The sequence below is a fragment of the Ursus maritimus genome, unplaced genomic scaffold, assembly GCF_017311325.1.
Source record: "Ursus maritimus isolate PB19 unplaced genomic scaffold, ASM1731132v1 scaffold_35, whole genome shotgun sequence".
Classification (NCBI taxonomy): domain Eukaryota; kingdom Metazoa; phylum Chordata; class Mammalia; order Carnivora; family Ursidae; genus Ursus; species Ursus maritimus.
The window spans coordinates 19,648,817-19,668,265 of record NW_024426119.1 but is presented as its reverse complement, the minus strand read 5'-3'; the positions used below and the strand labels follow the sequence as shown (position 1 = coordinate 19,668,265).

Here is a 19,449-nt window from a genome sequence, read left to right as displayed (position 1 = left end):
TGGCCTTAGATTGCCAACTGCTGGTTTAAAGAGTGAAAGCAAGGGCAGAAAGGCATAAGGAGAAAAATGTCTTCTTTTTTGGTAATAAATTGAGAAAAGCACTTTGATGATAAAATGCAGTAGATTATGTAGTTGGCCCTTGAACAGCAAGGGTTTGGACTGTTGGTCTACTTACAGATTATAGATTTTTTTTACAGTAGTGTAAGTGTATTTTCCTTACGATTTTCTTAATGCTTTCTTTCTCTAGCTTATTCTAAGAATACGTACAATACAAAAACCCACAAAATACATGTTTATGACTATTTATGTGACTGGTGAATAATATGTGTCACAGTTAATAGTATGCTATTAGTTAAGTTTTTGGGGAGTCAAAAGTTATATGTGGAGTTTTGACTGTGCAGGAGTCAGTGACCCTAACCCCTGTATTTTTCAAGGATCAACTGTATCTACTTCCGGTTATACATTTGATTTGATACTGATATTTTTCTTTATTAAGTGTTTTTTTCGGCTTTGAGTACTGACCAAGATGGCCCTCACATTTCCCTCAACCTGACAAAGCTTTAGACACACTTCTTACTTGCCTCTAGGCCCCTGACCTCCCTCTCACCTTGGCCTTTACAAAATCCAGAAGGCTTAAACCCAAAGGTCCCTGACCTTCCTTTTCTTACAGCATTTACTTTAGAAAACTTACAATGGTAAATTCTTTAAATTGTAAATATTTTGAAAGCCTCTTGCCTGTTTTACAACCCAGGACTAGCTTTCTCAAGGACATGGGGGGCATCTCTCTCAAATGCAATCATCAAGGAGTATAGACCCCTGTTTCCCAGTCTCTATGGGGGGTGGGAGGAGGGGGCGGTAGGAACCTAATTTGGACAGGTGCCTTGTTCCAAGTTGTAATACTATCTGGGGTCATGAGAATAAGAGAAAGTTTATCTTTTCTTTGGGTAATGCCAGTTAACAAACACAGGTGACTATGATTCCCCCAGCTCCAGCTCTTAAAAACTCCCATTCATCCCCTTCCAATTCAGCCATTAAAAATGTCCCCATTTGTTATTTTAGTGGAGTTGAGTTCAGACTGAATTTGATTTCTTTTCCTTATTGCACACCCTCGAATAAAATTTTCCTGGCCTATTTCATCATATCCAGTACAATTTTGCTTTGACAGTACAAATTTTACCATCTCGTCAGAATAAAAAATATTCCTGTTGTTTGACAGTCTACAAAGTCCTAAAAATTTTGACTACCAACACAAATATGATCTCTTCATTTACTATTCATTGATGATCCTTAGTTGTTGAAATAGTTTTTATGGAAATATAGACCTGTACACATTTTATATCAATAAGTTAATAATATAATTACATGTGTAATCTAGTTTAAGAGACATAATCAAATGGTGTCACTTAGAGGGACACTTGAATTCTGTTCAAAGATGTACAATTTGATATCTCGAATCCAATAGCCGTATGTTTTATTACTGCCTTATAAAAAATTCTGGGTACATGATAGAAACTCAGTACATATTTTTAATTGAATGAATCAGAAGTAGAGGCTGTTTATTCTCAACTTCTCCTGGCATATTTCTTCATACCAGGAGTTCACAGTTGCCAGGGCTCCAGGGTGGCTCAGTCAGTTGAGGGTCCTATTCTTAGTTTTCAGCTCAGGTCATGATCTCTGGGTCTTGAGATCCAGCCCAGCATAGGGCTCCACATTCAACAGGGAGTCTGCTTGGGATTCTTTCTCTCCCTCTCCCCTCCTCCAACTTGCACACTCTCTCAATCTCTCTCTTTTGAATAAGTAAGTCTTAAAAAAAAAAAAAAGTTCAGAGTTGCCAGAAGCATGCAAAATAGAACTTGAAAACTGGTGTAGGTATCTATTTTACCTTATACGTTTTAGAGCATACCATATTGATTGATTATTTATTAATTTGGAGAAGTATCAGAGTACTGACGTTCATCTGTTAGGTGTTGAAATATAACTTTCAGAGATTTTTTTTTAAAAAAATTTTTATTATGTTAGTCACCCTACAGTACATCATTAGTTTTTGATGTAGTGTTCCATGATTCATAGTTTGCATATAATACCCAGTGCTCCATGCAATATGTGCCCTCCTTAATACCCATCACTGGTCTCACCGGCCTATCCCGATCCCCCACCTCCCTTCCCTCTGAAGCCCTCAGTTTGTTTCCCAGAGTCCATAGTCTCTTGTGGTTCATGCCCCTTCTGTTTACCCCACCTTCATTCTTCCCTTCCTTCTCCTACCAATCTCTCTGCTATTCCTTATGTTCCATAAATAAGTGAAACCATATGATAATTGTCTTTCTCTGCTTGACTTATTTCACTTAGCATAATCTCCTCCAGTCCCATCCATGTTGCTGCAAATGTTGGGTAATCGTTCTTTCTGATGGCTGAGTAATATTCCGTTGTATATATGGACCACATCTTCTTAATCCAGTCATCTGTTGAAGGGCATCTCAGCTTCTTCCACAATTTAGCTATTGTGGACAATGCTGTTATGAACATTGGGGTGCATATGGCCCTTCTCTTCACTATGTCTGTATCTTTGGGGTAAATACCCAGTAGTGCAATTGGTGAATAGGGTAGCTCAATTTTTAACTTTTTGAGGTACCTCCACACTGTTTTCTATAGTGGCTGTACCAACTTGGATTCCCACCAACAGTGTAAGAGGGTTCCCCTTTCTCCACATCCTCTCCAACATTTGTTGTTTCTTGCCTTATTAATTTTTGCCATTCTAACTGGCATAAGGTGGTATCTCAATGTGGTTTTGATTTGAATTTCCCTGATGGCTAATGATTTTGAACATTTTTTTCATGTGTCTGTTAGCCATTCGTATGTCTTCATTGGAAATGTGTCTATTCATATATTCTGCCCATTTTTGGATTTGATTATTTGTTTCTCGTGTATTGAGTTTGAGAAGTTCTTTATAGATCTTGGATACCAGCCTTTTATCTCTAGTTTCATTTGCAAATATCTTCTCCCATTCTGTGGGTTGTCTCTTTGTTTTGATGACTGTTTCCTTTGCTGTGCAGAAACTTTTTATCTTGATGAAGTCCCAAAAGTTCATTTTTTTCTTTTGTTTCTCTTGCCTTTGGAGATGTGTCATGAAAGAAGTTGCTGTGGCCAATGTCAAAGAGGTTACAGCCTATGTTCTCCTCTATGATTTTGATGGATTCCTGTCTCATATCGAGGTCTTTCATCCATTTGGAGTTTATCTTTGTGTCGGGTGTGAGACAGTGGTCAAGTTTCATTCTTTTGCATGTAGCTTTCCAATTTTCCCAGCACCATTTATTGAAGAAACTGTCTTTTTTCCACTGGATGTTTTTTCCTGCTTTGTCAAAGATTAGTTGACCATAGAGTCGAGGGTCCATTTCTGGAGTCTCTGTTCTGTTCCATTGGTCTATGTGTCTGTTTTTGTGCCAGTACTATGCTGTCTTGGTGACCACAGCTTTGTAGTATAGCTTGAAATCAGGCAAAGTGATGCCGCCAGCTTTCTCTTTTTCAACCTTTCCTTGGTGATTCGGGTCTTTTCTGGTTCCACACAAAATTTAGGATTGTTTGTCCTAGCTCAGAGATTTTTTTTTTTTTTTTACCATATTATCCAAATAATACTCCTGTAATTGAATTATAAATTGACTCTTGGGGCGCCTGGGTGGCACAGCGGTTAAGCGTCTGCCTTCGGCTCAGGGCATGATCCCGGCGTTATGGGATCGAGCCCCACATCAGGCTCCTCCGCTATGAGCCTGCTTCTTCCTCTCCCACTCCCCCTGCTTGTGTTCCCTCTCTCACTGGGTGTCTCTATCTCTGTCAAATAAATAAATAAAATCTTAAATAAATAAATAAATAAATAAATAAATAAATAAACAAACTGACTCTTGACCTGTTGTTCGCCAACGAATAACACAGGTTTTAAAAAGAATTTATGAATAACTAACTATATATCTTCAAATTTAACAATAGGTTCTCATCATAAGAAGGAGGCTGAATCTATTTTGCTGGTAAATAATCTGAACATTAATACTGAACTTCCCAGTCCTCTAAGGTACCTCCTGCTTATTGTAAATGCTCTCTCCTTTTACCACAAAACATTTTCTATGAGGGCACAATTTATTGGCTCAGTTTGTTGCATAAAAATACACTCTTTGTTTTGGAACATTCATGAGGGAGAAGAGGGATTACAGTTTTCCTGTTTGGACAAGCAGTTGATCGAGGACCAGGAGGATTTGTTCCCACATGGTAAATCCATCTAAAAAAAAAAAATTCCAATATATGATAGCAAGAGCAGGAGTCTGTTTCCTTTCCAAAGAAGCACACTGTTGTGCGTATTTTGTGTCATGATGTTGGGCACAGAGTCTATTTTCATCATGAGAATTTTGGGAGTCCTTGATGCTTTTCATTTATTTATGCAAACATAAATGCTCTTATAAACGTTCTGATAGACTTACTTTTCACCCCTAAACACACGCAGGGAATTCCACGTCAGCATCAGGGATTAAATTGTCCTCTGGAGGTGATTTCTGTCAAACAAATACATTTTAACTGAGTGTTTAATGAGTCTTCAATTTATTGTAAAATGAAGCCCCAGGTATCTCACAAAATCTGAGATTTCATTAGACTTTGGTCATGCATCTGTAATACCAAATGAGAAAAGCATTAAGTCAGTGTTTTTCACCTTGGTTTCCTTAACAAACGACCTTTACTTCGGTACAGGCCCTCTTAATTGAATTTATATTTGAACTAGAACTATTGGGATACAGTTTATTTTGAAGGCACTAGTCTATTTTAGCTGCTTGAGCCATGAGTCTGCTTTCTAAGGAGAGTACTGCTTAATTGATGAATGAATCACTCATTCCTGTAAGAAATATTTATTGAGGGCCTACCATGTGCCAAGAAGTTTTCTCGGCCCTAAGGATACATTAGCAAGCTAGAAGTCAAGATCCAGTCTCTTATGGAGTCCCCATTCCGGAAGATAACAATTCATTTATTTGACAGACATTCTGAGTATTTAAGTATGAGGATTTATATAGGACATTAGGATATAGCAGTAAAAGATATCTCTTGCTTCAGTGAGCTTCTGATCTAGAGTAAAGAGGAAGAAGAAATTAAATAACAAGACAGCATAATTGAGGTATACATGAGTACTGTAAGAGCATAGACATGAAGGGACCAAATCTGGGCACAGATGGGGAGAGGTGTCAGAGAAAGCTGATGGTCAGCCTGAGGGTCCCAGCCTTACTTGCTCTTCAACTTCCACCATTTCTCCAAACCCTACACATTTCCTTACTTTCCTGTCTCCCACCACTGCCCTCACACTCAAAACCTCTGTAGTTGAGTTCCAGCAATCCATAGCATCTATGAAAAGTTATGCTTTTTGCCAAAAGAGAAAGTGGATCCTTAAGCGTTTGACCCCCTCTGTAGTGACAAGCATGTACGCAATCACCGAAATGCGTGCTATTTTGAATTTTAGGGAGCAAATGTGATAAATACTGTTTTAGTGTATTTCTGACATTAGAATACAGATAGGCTTTCCTTTCATCTTGTATTGTTTCTCTGAAATCTCCAAAGGACCTAAAAATTATTGTTGTCTTTATGGTGCTTCCTTCCAATCACCCTGCTCTTAGTTTTATATATAAAAAAAAATTGATCTTTAAATCTTTTGAATCAAGGGCATTTCAATCCCTTGAAAACTACAAGATGATGTGATTAGAGACAATTGTCCCTGCAAAGGCATGTGAGTTAGATTGTCCTTCCCTCCCCGCTCCTCACCCATCGTGATACCTACAAAACAATAACAAGTGAATTGGATCGGATGTATAATTTGAAATACACGTGACTTCCCAACATTTTGCAAATAATATTTGAGAATTAACGCTTGATAATGTTGTAGCAATTGTTTTAGCTGAAAGCATATCAGTAACTGTCTCATTATTGGCAATTTAAGCATCATCTTTTTGAGTTTGTTAATCTAACTTTTCCCATGAAGCTGAAATTCCACTTGTTAAATTGGTTTGACACTAACCCCATTTTCTTCAAAAAGCAAAGTCAGGTGATTTAAACATTATTAATACATTGTTTTCAGTTGTGTCTGTGTCGGGAAATGTTAGCGTTTTTAGAGATTACAATAGTCCTTTTGACCTATTTTATTTGAAGGTGTACTTTAAAGGGGTGGTTTGCTGCAAGGATCTATTCAGTTGTTTTAGATTGCTAATTGTACTTTAAATCCTGTTTTCCCTCTCCCTCTGAGAACAATATAAGTAGCATTGAAACTACAGCCTTTAAAAGGAATTGATTTTCAAGGAGTTGCTTAGAAGCAAGAAACGTCACCTTGGCAATAACCACACATAAAGAAGAGGCACACAGAAAGTCAGAGGGAAGTGCTTTGCAAATTGAAGACTGTGTAGAAGCCTGTTAGCTGACAACTCCCAAGGAGCAAAGGATGCCAGCAGATGACTCCCTTGTCCCCTGCTTTCTGACCATCCTTCTTAACCATGGGCTCCAGTAGAATCAAATGTTGATGATGGGAGGAAGTAATGTTTATGGCTGGACACAACCAGTTATCTGTATTCAGAGATGCATAGCATGTTAAAGCTTGGAAGGATTAGATCTTTTCAAAGATGGAGAAACTGAATCTAGGAGTGATAAAGTTACTTTTCTAAGGTCACAGAACAGAGTTAGGCTTCCAGTGAATCATGCCTATGCCAGGGTACTTGTAACTCTAAATTGGCCAACCAGAATCCCTCTTTCTACCCTACATACCAAAAAAGCAATTTGCTGACCATTTTTTTCAAGGTTTCCAAGATGTGTAATCTCTAACCCTGATTAATACCTTCTTCAAAATTTGTCTTTTTTCTTTTTTTCCATCATCTAAGAAATGTATACTTTGATGCTTACTATTTCCTTGATAATATTGACTGCCTGATCATTTACCATTTAGGTTAAAAGTGAATGTGAAATGGAAAGTTCAATGTAGACTATTGTTTGGTACCAAGAGGTACCATCTGTAACTTACCATGATCCTAGTCACAGTTTCTAGAAAAGGACAGGTTGGGGTGCCTGGATGGCTCTGTTGATTAAGCGTCCGACTCTTGATTTCGGCTCAGGTCATGATCTCAGGGTTGTGAGATTGAGTCCCACATCTGGCTCTGTGCTGAGTGTGGAGCCTGCTTAAGATTCATTCTCCCTCTCTCTCTCTCTCTCTCTCTCTCTCTCTCTCCCTCCCTCTCTCCCCCTCCCCCCCACATCTCAAAAAAAAAAAAAAAAAGGACAGGTATTTTTACCAACCAGGGAAAAAAGGCTCTATTCATAAGAGTGATGTGGAAATTCTGAATTTTAGTGCTTTATTTTTAAAATTAATATCAAATGCTTACTTTTTTTCAAATGCTTAAACTTTTAATCTTAGTATTCTAAGTCACGATTAACTCCCAAGTCACTTGTTTTAAGAACATTGTAATGTGAGTTCTAAGAGGTGATAATTATTATATCTTTAATTTTTAGATATATTGAGACATGTACAATTTAATTTGAACCAAATTAAGGAGGACCATATTTATGACTTTAATCTATTTACTTTTTTCGTTTACGAGACAATGAAAATTTTATTGCTTACAATTTTAATTAGCTCACAAGGAAAACACCATTGTAAGGCTAATTTGATATTAAAACTGATGTAAAGTTCTAATGAAATGAAAACTAGCATTAAATGAAATCCTGGGTTTTTTCATTGTTCTCCTTTGATTTCCACATCTTCACCAGTCTAATCTCTGTATTTTGCCTTAGGTAGCCATGAGTGAAAAATCATTCCATTAATATCTCCAAAATTAAGTCTAAATATATTTTATTTAGTGAAACCAAAGTGGTATCTATTTTACAGTGATTTTATAGTAATTTTTTTTGCCTCTACACATTAATGGGAAACTGGTTAGGTCTATGATAAATTTTGAAAGGAAAAAACATTTTATGGGTGATTTGTTGTTGACTTCTGTAAAAATCTCGTTTAATAGTATTTTAAAGAATAATATAGGTTATACACTTTTACATTATATATAGTACTTCAAAGTTATATTTTTTAAAAAAATATAAAGAAATTTTTACTTTAGTCAATCAAAGAAAAATTTTAAATGGTGTTGGATTACTTTGTTTCATGCTAAAAGTGACAAAGAGATTTATAAAATCAATAATAGGGCAAAAGTTGAGTTAACATTTAAAATATATGTTTTAGGGGCGCCTGGGTGGCACAGCGGTTAAAGCGTCTGCCTTCGGCTCAGGGCGTGATCCCGGCGTGCCGGGATCGGGCCCCACATCAGGCTCCTCTGCTATGAGCCTGCTTCTTCCACTCCCAATCCCCCTGCTTGTGTTCCCTCTCTCGCTGGCTGTCTCTATCTCTGTCAAATAAATAAATAAAATCTTAAAAAAAATAAAAAAAATAAAATAAAATAAAATATATGTTTTATATATGATTTTTTCCAATTAAGGTAATAAAACATGCTAATGGTAAATTATTTTAAAAATACAAAGTGTATTTTTTAAGTTACAAAAATCTGTAGCTCTACATAGAGAGAACTTGGTGATAATTTTAGTTGATAAGTATTTCCTGCCATATTTTTGGTTCTTTTGCTATATACCTATGTGTGCATGTGTGTACATGCATGTGTGTATGTTAAAATAATATGTAAAGATGTTTGCATCTTGCTTGTTTGGAAACTTACAGAGTTTCTTTGAACCAGTATTTTTTGACCACCTAGGTATTGTCAGCATTCACCTGAAGATCTTAAACTGGAAGCCAAGCCTCCAAAAATGTTCCACCCTTTCCCATGACTTTATTTAAATGCAGCTCTCCTTTAGATTGGGGAGAGAGATTAACCTGCTCCTGTTGGTGGGTTCTCCATACATAAGAACTGGATTTTTTTTCTCCCCTGGCTAATCTAAACAAGTTGTGAACTCTTGTCTTGCTGGAAGTTAAACATTGAAGATTATATATAATCCCCAGGATATACTGTTCCCGGTGTTCTTCCAGCCCTTTTTTTCTAACTAGCTTCAAATCCCATTGCCTGTTCCCTGTTACACAAGCTGTATTGCAGTCTTGGGTGTTGTATACTCTTTAATGGATATAGAGTGAGTAGGTGTGGGAAACAAGAGACAGCTCTCTACTGTCTTGAGAAGCCATTAGCATGGAATAGGGAAGTGTTGACAGCCTTGCTGGCCAGCAGCCGAGGCCCCAATCTCAGATACAGGGTATACACTGTATGGTTGCTAGAAATAGCCTCTCCCATTTCTTCTCTAGTCAGGTTAATATTTTAGGAGTTTAGACACTAGTCAGCCACTGAACATCTCTCAATCCAGCCATCCGCCCTGAAGTTAGGCAAAGACCTCCCAGATACTGGGAAATCTTTGATGGGTACTCTAATGTCTAGTGCTTTTATGACTTGACATTCTTTTTTGTTTTTCTCTGGTATTTCCATGGGATGTTTCAAGGGATGAATCATATGCAGCTAGCTACCACCTATCATACCCCAGAGATTAACTCAGTTAAATTTAAATCAGAAAGTAAAGTATTTCTGTCTATCCTCTAAGATGAATACATGCCCAATGCTCTGGAAAATTTAAAATATATAGCGGTTATAAGCAGAATGCTATTAACCTTCAAAGTTATTGTCGTCATTACTGTTAACTGTTATGCACTTCCACAAACGTTTACAAAGCAATTATCTGTTTTGATAAACTGTCATACTCAAGGTAACCAACCACATGCCATGTATACTCTAACTCTACATAAATACCTTTGGCTCACATTGTTTTTCTTTTCATTAATAAACATTGGTCAACTCCTGTGTACAAGAAAACACTATGCTAGAGACAGGCTGAATAAGATGATACCAAGCGTGAACTAGACACATGCTGAAAGGAACAGATACATGTGCAAGTAACACACAACACTGAAGAGAGAAGGAGGAGGATAAATTAAGAGAAAGATATACTCTAGTGTTTAAGAGAGATGGTTTTAAACTTATATTGCCTGAAGTCCAATTGTGAATCACTTTACTTGCTCTGTGACCTTAAGAAGGAAAAGAAAATAGGGGCGCCTGGGTGGCTCATTGGTTAAGCATCTGACTCTTGGTTTCAGCTCAGGTCATGATCTCAGGGACATAAGATTGAGCCTCACTCCACACTCAGCAGGGAGTCTGCTTGGGATTCTCTCTCTCCTGTCCCTGTCCCCCATGCTCACTCACTCTCTCAAAGAAATCTTTAGAAAAGGAAAAGAAGTGTTTAATTACAGCAAACATAGGTAGACCTCAAAAGCACTGGCAAAAAAAAAAGCAAAAACATAACATACCTAAGGTTACCTAGTTTACATGGAATTCTTGTGCTACTCTTGGTGGGACATCAAGCTGGTGTCCATATTTTCAGAGGTCATAATAAATTTTCAGATATAAAATGAGTAAAACCAAGTTCAAAATTGTTCTGTTAGAAACTTTAGGTTTCAGAGAAATATTCAAGGTTTTATATCTTGGAGGTCAGAAACAGTGTGATTCTGTGAGTTTTTGATTATCTCAAGATTATTTTGGTCCTTCCTGACTGTAGTATGTGAAGTGCTTCGTCATTTTGGAAGCAGGGCAGAAGTGTCATTTTTTTTGCTTCTGTATCTTCCTAAATTGTTTTTATTCTGTTTCCAATACCTACTCATTTCAATTTATCCTTACACTGCTTCGGAGTCATCTTTCCAAATTTGTCTGATAATGTCAATTGCCGCTGCAGAAATCTCCACCAACTCCATCCAGTCCCCATGAGAATGTGAAAACTCTTTAGCTGGAGACCAACAGACTCAGGCCTTGACCCACTTTACCTTGGTCACCCCTGGCACCTCCTCGCTTTTCATCCTGTTTCCTCTTACTGCAAACTCCTGTCGTTCCACTAACATTAATCTTGTTATGGTCGCAATGATGTGTGTTTGTCAAGTCCAATAGTCTACTTTCTGTCCTTAAAAAACTTTCTCACTTCACCTAACAGCATTAATTATTCTTTACCTGCAAACCTCCCAATCTCATGGTTTCCCTGATTCCATTGTTCTGCCTTTCCTTTTACCCATCTGCTTTTTTTTTTTCCCCCTTTGGCCCCAATCATAGAATCCCCCCCGCCTTTTTTTTCCTTTCACTAGTCCCTTATATATTGGTGTTTCCCAGATTCTAAGCCCTGGCATTTCTCTTGTCATGCTTCATAATGGTCCTGGATGATCTGTCCTTTATCACAGTTTTGACTGACTCCAACATGCTGGTGACCCCCACATCTAAGTGTCCAGTTCAGGTGTTCAGTAACCTGGTGGACATTCTTCTGTGAAACCTCTACAAGCACCTTAAGATCAAACTCAACATATAATCCCCACCCTACAGTGCCTTTCTTCTTAGTTCCTAGCTCACTTGGGAGAGGTACCAGTTACCCAAAGTGAAACCTTGGAACCTAACCATTTCTTTTCTTTTTTTTTTAATGATTTTATTTATTTGAGAGAGAGAGAGCGCGCGCACACACATAAGCAGGGGGAGAGGGAGAGGGAGAAGCAGACTCCCTACTGAGTTGAGAGCCCAACATGGGGCTTGATCCCAGGACCTGGAGATCATGACCTGAGCCAAAGGCAGATCCTTAACCATCTGAGCCCCCCAGGTGCCCCAAGGAACTTAACCATTTCTCTTCCCTACTTCTCACTCCTCGTCAGTCACCAGGTCCTGACAGTTTTTCTTCTCTCAGCGTTTTCAAATTCATTCCCTCCTTCATATTTCTACAGCTACTGCCCTAGTTCAGACACCCTCCATCTCTTCCCTGCATAGCCTCCTAACTGGACTCTTCAGTCTCACCACCTTTAAACCCATTCTCCTAAAGTCTCCTCCCTACCAAGTTAGTATATTTAAAATTCAACTCTGATGATGGTACTTTCCATCCATGTAAACAGCTAGAGTTCCTTGGAGATTTTTTTTTATTTTACTTCATTCTAAGATTTTGAGTTTTGTGTGAAAAAGTCCTTTGATCTATAAAATAGGTCCAACTTGCCTAACATATTTCACGAAACTCTCCTACATACCCCCTAACCTTGTCTTTGATCAGACCAAACATAGGATATTCTCTGGGAAATTTGGGCTCCACCAACCTAAAATTGCTAGGGTTCACTGTACACAATATTTTTTCCCCCACTGTGCATTGGTTTTTAGTTTTCCATTCCTCTGGAATGCATCTTTTATCTATCTGTGACAGCGAGCCCTATGCTTGGTTTGGCAGTCTCCGAGTCATGCATTAACTCTTAGCCCAGCCTCACTTTGAGACCCACCAGGGCCCAATATGCCCTCTCGAACTTACTCTCCCTTAGCACTCTGTTTGGCTTTTCTTTCTCATAACTTTTGCATAATTGTATTACATTTCTTGTGTGAGTAATTCTCCCATTGGTCTGTAAGTGGATTCATTATTATATATCCAATGCCTAACACAGTAACTCACATTTAGAATAAATATTTATTGGACCAAATTCTAGGGACACTAAACTCTTAATTCTTCCGTGGCCATTACATGAACTCTAATCCTCAAGACCTTGGCTCAGACATTCCCCCCTGTTTTCTCACCACTAGTGGGCTCCGATCAGCCTTTGAACCCGTACCCTCCGTTTCCAGGCCTCCTAACTTCCTCTATCCAATGGATACCTCTGTAACAGCACCCAAACTTTTACATGTTTCTGTAATAGCACTTTCTCTTACATGGGAAAATCAGTGTTTAATGTGTGTCCTCTCAATTAGGGTATGCTTATTTTACACAGGAGCATGTTTTAATCAACTCTAGGTTCCTGTCACAAAAAATAGTTCCAGAAAGATAATAAATGTGTAGTTATTGAAGGGAGAGTACTCTGGCCAAATGCCTTTAATATATATATTAAAAAAAATAGATGAAATGTTAAAGAATAGAAAAACACCACATTCAGTTCTAATTCTATTTCTAATAAGTTTAATTAGAGAAAGTATTATAATCCTACCATTTAGCTTTAAGTTGAAGGTATTTTTTGAAGAAAACTTTTTTTATAATAATTTTTTATTACGTTATGTTAGTCACCATACAAGTATATCCTTAGTTTTTGATGTAATGTTCCATGATTCATTATTTGCATATTACACCCAGTGCACCATGCAATATGTGCCCTCCTTAATACCCATCACCGGCCTATCCCATTCCCCCATCCCCCTCCCCTCTGAAACCCTCAGTTTGTTTCCCAGAGTCCATAGTCTCTCATGGTTCATTCCCCCTTCTGTTTACCACCCCCTTCATTCTTCCCTTCCTTCTCCTACTGAGCTTCCTATCTCTTATGTTCCATAAATGAGTGAAACCATATGATAATTGTCTTTCTCTGCTTGACTTATTTCACTTGGCATAATCTCCTCCAGTCCTGTCCCTGTTGCTGCAAAACTTTAAAGTATAAAAACCAGTTTATGTTTTACTGTTTTTCTGATTTTATGAATATGTATTAACATTAATGATAAGTACATAGCAAGGATTGCGTTAAACTACGTAACTAAGAATTACATCTCTCAAAGCCCCCAAAGCCACAATTTCATAGGGCATTTCCATCATTAAAACATAAGCTGGTGATGGGTATTAAGGAGGGCATGTATTGCATGGTGCACTGGGTGTTATGTGCAAGTAATGAATCATGGAACTTTACATCAAAAACTTGGGATGTACTGTATGGTGACTAACATAACATAATAAGAAATTTTTATAAAAAAGAACAAAAACAAAAACATTGGCTCACCAACTCAAAGTGTAAAAGAGGCAAAGCTTGCTTGTTTATATCCCCAGCCTTCCCATATTATGCTCATTTTCCCCCTCAGATGGCTTATAAGCAATGAACATTGTTCAATAATTGTGTCATCTTCATTATAAAACTTCCAATTTCACCTGCAGAATTCACACTAGAAGCGCCTTCAGAATATTTATTATGTTTCTCCATTATTTCTGCTTAAAGTCCCTGCTAAACTGTTACCAATCTCATTAGGCACCAAAAGTCAGAGGATGGCAGCAACTAGATTTAAATACTGTGTAACACTTGGCTGCATTAGGGAGACATAGATCCTTTATTTAAAACCAAGAACAAGATTATTTATTCATCCTGGTCACCTCTAGTATCACTTTAAATATATGATGCATGTTCTGGTCTTTGAGTTTCTTACCAATTTATTTTGACAACTGATGTTTCTATAACTGTTGTTCCTCTACGTACGTATATTTTCCTGTGCCATCCCCTGTACTATTACATTTAGGTCTTGCATATTGCTCAACTGTTAACCTCTAACTTGGGTCTAACAAATTTCGTTATTTGTGAATTGCTCAAAAAAAAAAAAGATATAGTGTTTAGGAGTTTAATTTCTATTTTTAATATCTTTATATTGTTTGTGATATTCTTAATAGATATTATAACTAAATTAGTGTATAATAAAGTTGAAATAGGTATCATTTACCTAAAAGAAGCTATCAGTGATAATGTATTTCTAGGGATAAATAGCAAAACATCATGTAACTCCCACGTCATGCTTTGTTGTTCATAATCCTCAAAGATCCGCATTTAAAACTTTAACCTTTTATCAGCTAGTATTATGACAAGCTGTGTGAGTGGCGTGGCTGAGATCTAAGAGAAGCCACCATTTCCAGGACCATCATCCACTTCTTCTGAGGTGTCATTCAGGACATTTATTCATGTTTGTACATTCTGTGTTTGAGGTCAGTAATACAGAATTCAGAGACGCCTAAGTAGAGGATAAATTACTGACGTATGAGAGCAAAATAGGATCAGATTACATACCGAAAATTTCTTTCCTCCATGTTTTATCTTTTCACTTTTGTCATAAGCTGTGCTTTCAATTTTCAAGTCTTTTGTTATAGTTCAAATGAAACAGGTTTTCTTGAGGGAAGTAACAGAGCTGAACACTTGATGCTTCTGAAGTCTGTGAATGATACTATTATTCAAGGTTTAAAAGAAATGGTCTTTAAGCATTGAGCTGGCATAATTCAATCTGTCTTCACTATTCATCTGTTTGCCTTATTAAACCCTGGTTTCGCAAAGTGCTGGGAAAACAGAACTGCTTCTGGAAGGTACTCTTATGGCAAAAGTCCAGAAACCGGACTCAAGTCAGATGTTAAGTTCACTTGTTCAGTAGCTGTGTGATGAAAGGAGAGCCTCTCGCTTCATCAGTGTGATAGGAATCCAAGAATGAAAGGGCATACTGGTTGAAATACAGCATTTCAGGTACTGATGTAAGCAACGGCATAGTTGCCAGAGAAGGGGACACTCCCATGTAATTGCTTCCCAACAATGCTGGATTCCACTGGAAATTGCCCTTTCGGTGAGTACACACAGCACTCCCACGGTTGGGAGGAATCACGCACTCATCCCTGTGACAGATCACATTCTAATTAAACCACTTCACATTTGTGAATGAGAAATTTTTAAAAGCTGAAATTCCTTTCTCCTTCATTTAGTAGAGATTGTGGGAGTTTTCTCTCTTTTTCATAGACGTAGTTAAGGAATTAATTGCTGACGTTAGAGAGTACGCTGTTATGAATTAATTGGTTTCTGTTTTAAAAGTGCTTAATGTTTTTGTCTTGTAGGCACTTTTCATGTCTGTCTTCTAAATACATGTGCCCTGGTGTCCCTGCTGTCATGAGCACCTTGTTGGCGAATATAAATGCTTTCTATGCTCACACAACAGTTTCAACAAATGTACAGGTTTCTGCTTCAGATCGATTTGCCGCTACCAACTTTGGTGTAAGTGTTTTTGGACTTTCAAATTCCTACTAGCTTATGGGAGTTACGTTTTCAGCAGACTTTGGATTCCAGATATTCTTGGGATCTTACTGCAGGAGGCGTATCTTAGGGAATATCTTTTAGTATAATGGGCAGAAGCTAAAAGTTCATTGGGAACATACCCTGTAAAATAACTTTGGCAGTCAATAGGCATCTTCATGGAATGAAGTCTCCCTATCTGGAATGACCTTTTCCAAGGAGGACACACATAAATTTTCTGAAAGAATACTGGGATTTTATAGGACTTACTCCATGTATGTGGATTTAGGATTCACCATTTCAGATGCTGTTCCCTGGTAAATGTGAGTTTGGTTGACTTCTCTGGAGTCTATTAGGCTCCATTTATACCTCCGGGTGATTTTTACTGGTATTGATAGATACCAGCACATCTTCTAAATAAAACATAGTAAGTGTATAATGAGTCTTAAGCTAATTAAGACTGTCCACCTGAGGTATTCAAATACATCAAGGATGCATTGGAAAGTAGAAATGCAGCTATCCCAAGGAAACTCAAGTATTTAGCTGTTGCACCTGTCACTACAACTCATTCTCTATAAGCCTCATTAAATTGAAATTGACAAGACTGGAAATAGGCTATAAATTAATAGTAACTGCAGTAAAGTTGTGCAGATCTAAACTAAGACAAAATTAGTGAAGATGAAGAAGGAAGGACAGATTACAGAGCTTGCCATGGCATAAAATCAACGGCATTTGTTGTCTTTGGGGATGTGGATGGGGAAGGAAAGGGAAAGCCGTCTGGAGAGATCCCCACGATTTTGACTAGGGCACCGGGTAGGCGGTAGCTCTGTTCAATAACCCTATGAGACAGGTATTTTTATTCTCGTGTGTGTGTATATATGAAACTAAGATCCCTTGTAGAAAAATGATTTCTATGACAACACAGTTACTTATCCCACTGTACTTCTAAATTGGTTCACTGGATAGATTTTTGTTATTGATTATGTTGTTAGAAATTAAATTTGGGGGTATATGTCATAGAGTAGAAATGAATGAGACTCAGCAAATAAGCGTGCAAAAACTTTAGGGGGAAAAATGTGCTGCTGTGTATGTTTTTTCTGTTCCTTTCATCTGAAAGAAAATGCATGTAAGGCATGTGAGATGAGTTGGAATGAATCAAAGGAAAAAGTAATTGTTATTTAATGACAAATCAAATTAAGTATTAGTATAAGAAAACACTATCTGGGTTAGGAGTCATGGGATTTGAGTTTGAATTCAAATTTAGCAAGCCGGTCCATTCATTCTAACCTCAATTTCTCAATCTGTCGATGAAGATAACAACTATCTCTTTAATGTGTTCCTCAAATTGAAGATGAAGAGCAAATGAAGTAAAATATAGTAAGCCAGTTTATAAAAGTTGAAAATACTCTATAAGTATCAGGTGTGAGGATTTCATTTCTGCCCTACCTACCGTATAAACAGCATACCATCTAGGATTTCTGTTAGACACATTGAGTCTTATAAGAGCCAGGACCAAAGAACATTCCCTGGCCAGCTCAACAAAACAATATTATAACTAATAACAGACCATCAGAACAGTTTTGTTATAAAAACCTCATCTTAATAATAGGGTTGTCTTGAGATTTTACGTGTAACATAAAGCACTCAGTGTTATGAAACTGTTTTGCTTTTAATATTCTGCCTGGGCACCTTGTAGAGAATAAGCCAACCTTGTGGAACACTGAGCCTTTGTAGCTCTGAAAAAGATGTGTCTATATGATTAATATCCGTCATAAAATCTACCTGGAGGAAAATGAGATAGAACTTCCTGCTGACCTGGTGCACTGGGTGTTATACGCAACTAATGAATCATCGAACTTTACATCAGAAACCGGGGATGTACTGTATGGTGACTAACATAATATAATAAAAAATCATTAAAAAAAAAAAAACAGAAAAAAAAAAAAGAACTTCCTGCTGACCCAAAGAAGAAAAACCAAATTGATTTCACTACCTTTTAGTGACAACACGATTATAAAAAACTTTACTTTGTAAGTTAAATAACTTACTGTAGAAGAGGGACAAAAAAAAAAGTTTTTCCCCCTCAAACTACATTTTGATAAATTGATGATTTGGTATATAAATGTGACTGTATTTTTCTCTATGTATTGAAAGTAATGGTATTTTCTCAGTCATATATATCTAAGTATAATGTCTCCCACTTCCAGTTTAGGGCCTAAGGTTCTTATTTACCTGAATTTTGAATCTGATCTGTTGCTTCTAACTCGAGAACACCATTATATTGGTCCTTCTTCATCCTTCTCAAAGGTGTAACCCAGACACTTAGAGTATCCAGATAATAAGCCAGTGGAAGAAGCTTTTCTTACTTATGAGGATTGTAAGCAAACATACTTGGGAAAAGAAAACCATCACTGCTACAATTCAGACATTTTTGTGTACAGTTGTTATTTCTAGTCATGGTTTGGATGAAAAACGTTCAAGAATGAAGTGAAAAGGACAGAATACTTGGGTGTGAAGAAGACAAGCAAACATTTTTGAGGAAAATGGTTGGATAAATTGGATGAAAATTATAAGCAATGTCATATTATGAAAGATAAGGGAAAACTATTTTGAGAAAAGGAATCTATATAAGACTGTCAACTGTTGCAAAAAAATTCAAGTAAGATGGGGAAATAAATGACTCCTTTAAATTTGGGAACGAGGAGGGTAATTATTTAGTGAAGCTGCTGACATTGAAGCCTAATTTCATTGGGTCCTTCAGTGAATGGCAGAGATGAATAGTTGTGTAAATTAGGTTCATTTATTCACTAAAATATAATGCGATCACTAAAAATCATGTTTTTAAAGAAAAGTTCATAAAATTGAGCACTGTCCATGATATAATGATAAATGGGGGAAAAATTAATTCTATAAACAATCTAATTCCAACATTGAAAACAACACACACAACTGGTTTAGAAATAAGACCGAAGGAAATGTGCCAAAATGCCAATGATACAGCCACCTGGTGGGATGACAGCTACTATTTTGTTGTTTTGCTTTATATTCATCTTTATACTGACATTGTAAAACTTTCCTATATTTATATTACTTTTGTAATAAACATAAGAATGAAAGGGCAAATATGACTGAGGAAAGACTATTTTGTTAAGGAACAGGAATGAAAAGGGAAAGATTGGTTTAAGGGAAGATGAAAAAGATTTTATTTTTCCTGGTTGAGTAGGGATTTTTTTTATTTAATAAGGTAAATTGGAACATGTTTATAGATTATCAGGAAAGTTGTGACAGTGAAGTTGCAGATTTATCAGATAGAGAACATGTGATGCAGTGACATCGCAGAGGAGAAAGAAGAAAAGGTAGTCAAGGGGACGAAAGGATAAGAAAGGACAAGTGCCCTTCTGAACTTTCAGGAATAGTATAAGTGTCCTTGCAGAGAACTCTGACCTTTTGGTATTGAAGTGAAAAGCTAGGGTGTCATACACCATTCCCCTAATCTCTGTGGTTGTCTACAAGAACAGGAAATGCTCATCTACAAGACAGGGGCTATGATACAGATGCAGGAGGTGAAGGAGGTTATGACAGGTTTGGATAAGTTACTAAAGGGAATAGAAAGAGAAATGTTTCAG

The 19,449-nt window shown here is 37.2% G+C and overlaps 1 protein-coding gene across 2 annotated transcripts in view; it reads left to right on the top strand.

The window, feature by feature from the left end:
* The window catches only part of UNC13C (unc-13 homolog C), a 538,361-nt gene that overhangs the window by 263,162 nt on the left and 255,750 nt on the right, over positions 1–19,449 (top strand). For both annotated transcript variants that reach the window (XM_008705990.2, XM_040620622.1), the window contains one exon: positions 15,649–15,805. In XM_008705990.2, coding sequence (XP_008704212.2) covers positions 15,649–15,805 — 157 coding nt within the window. The remainder of the gene's footprint in view (positions 1–15,648; positions 15,806–19,449) is intronic.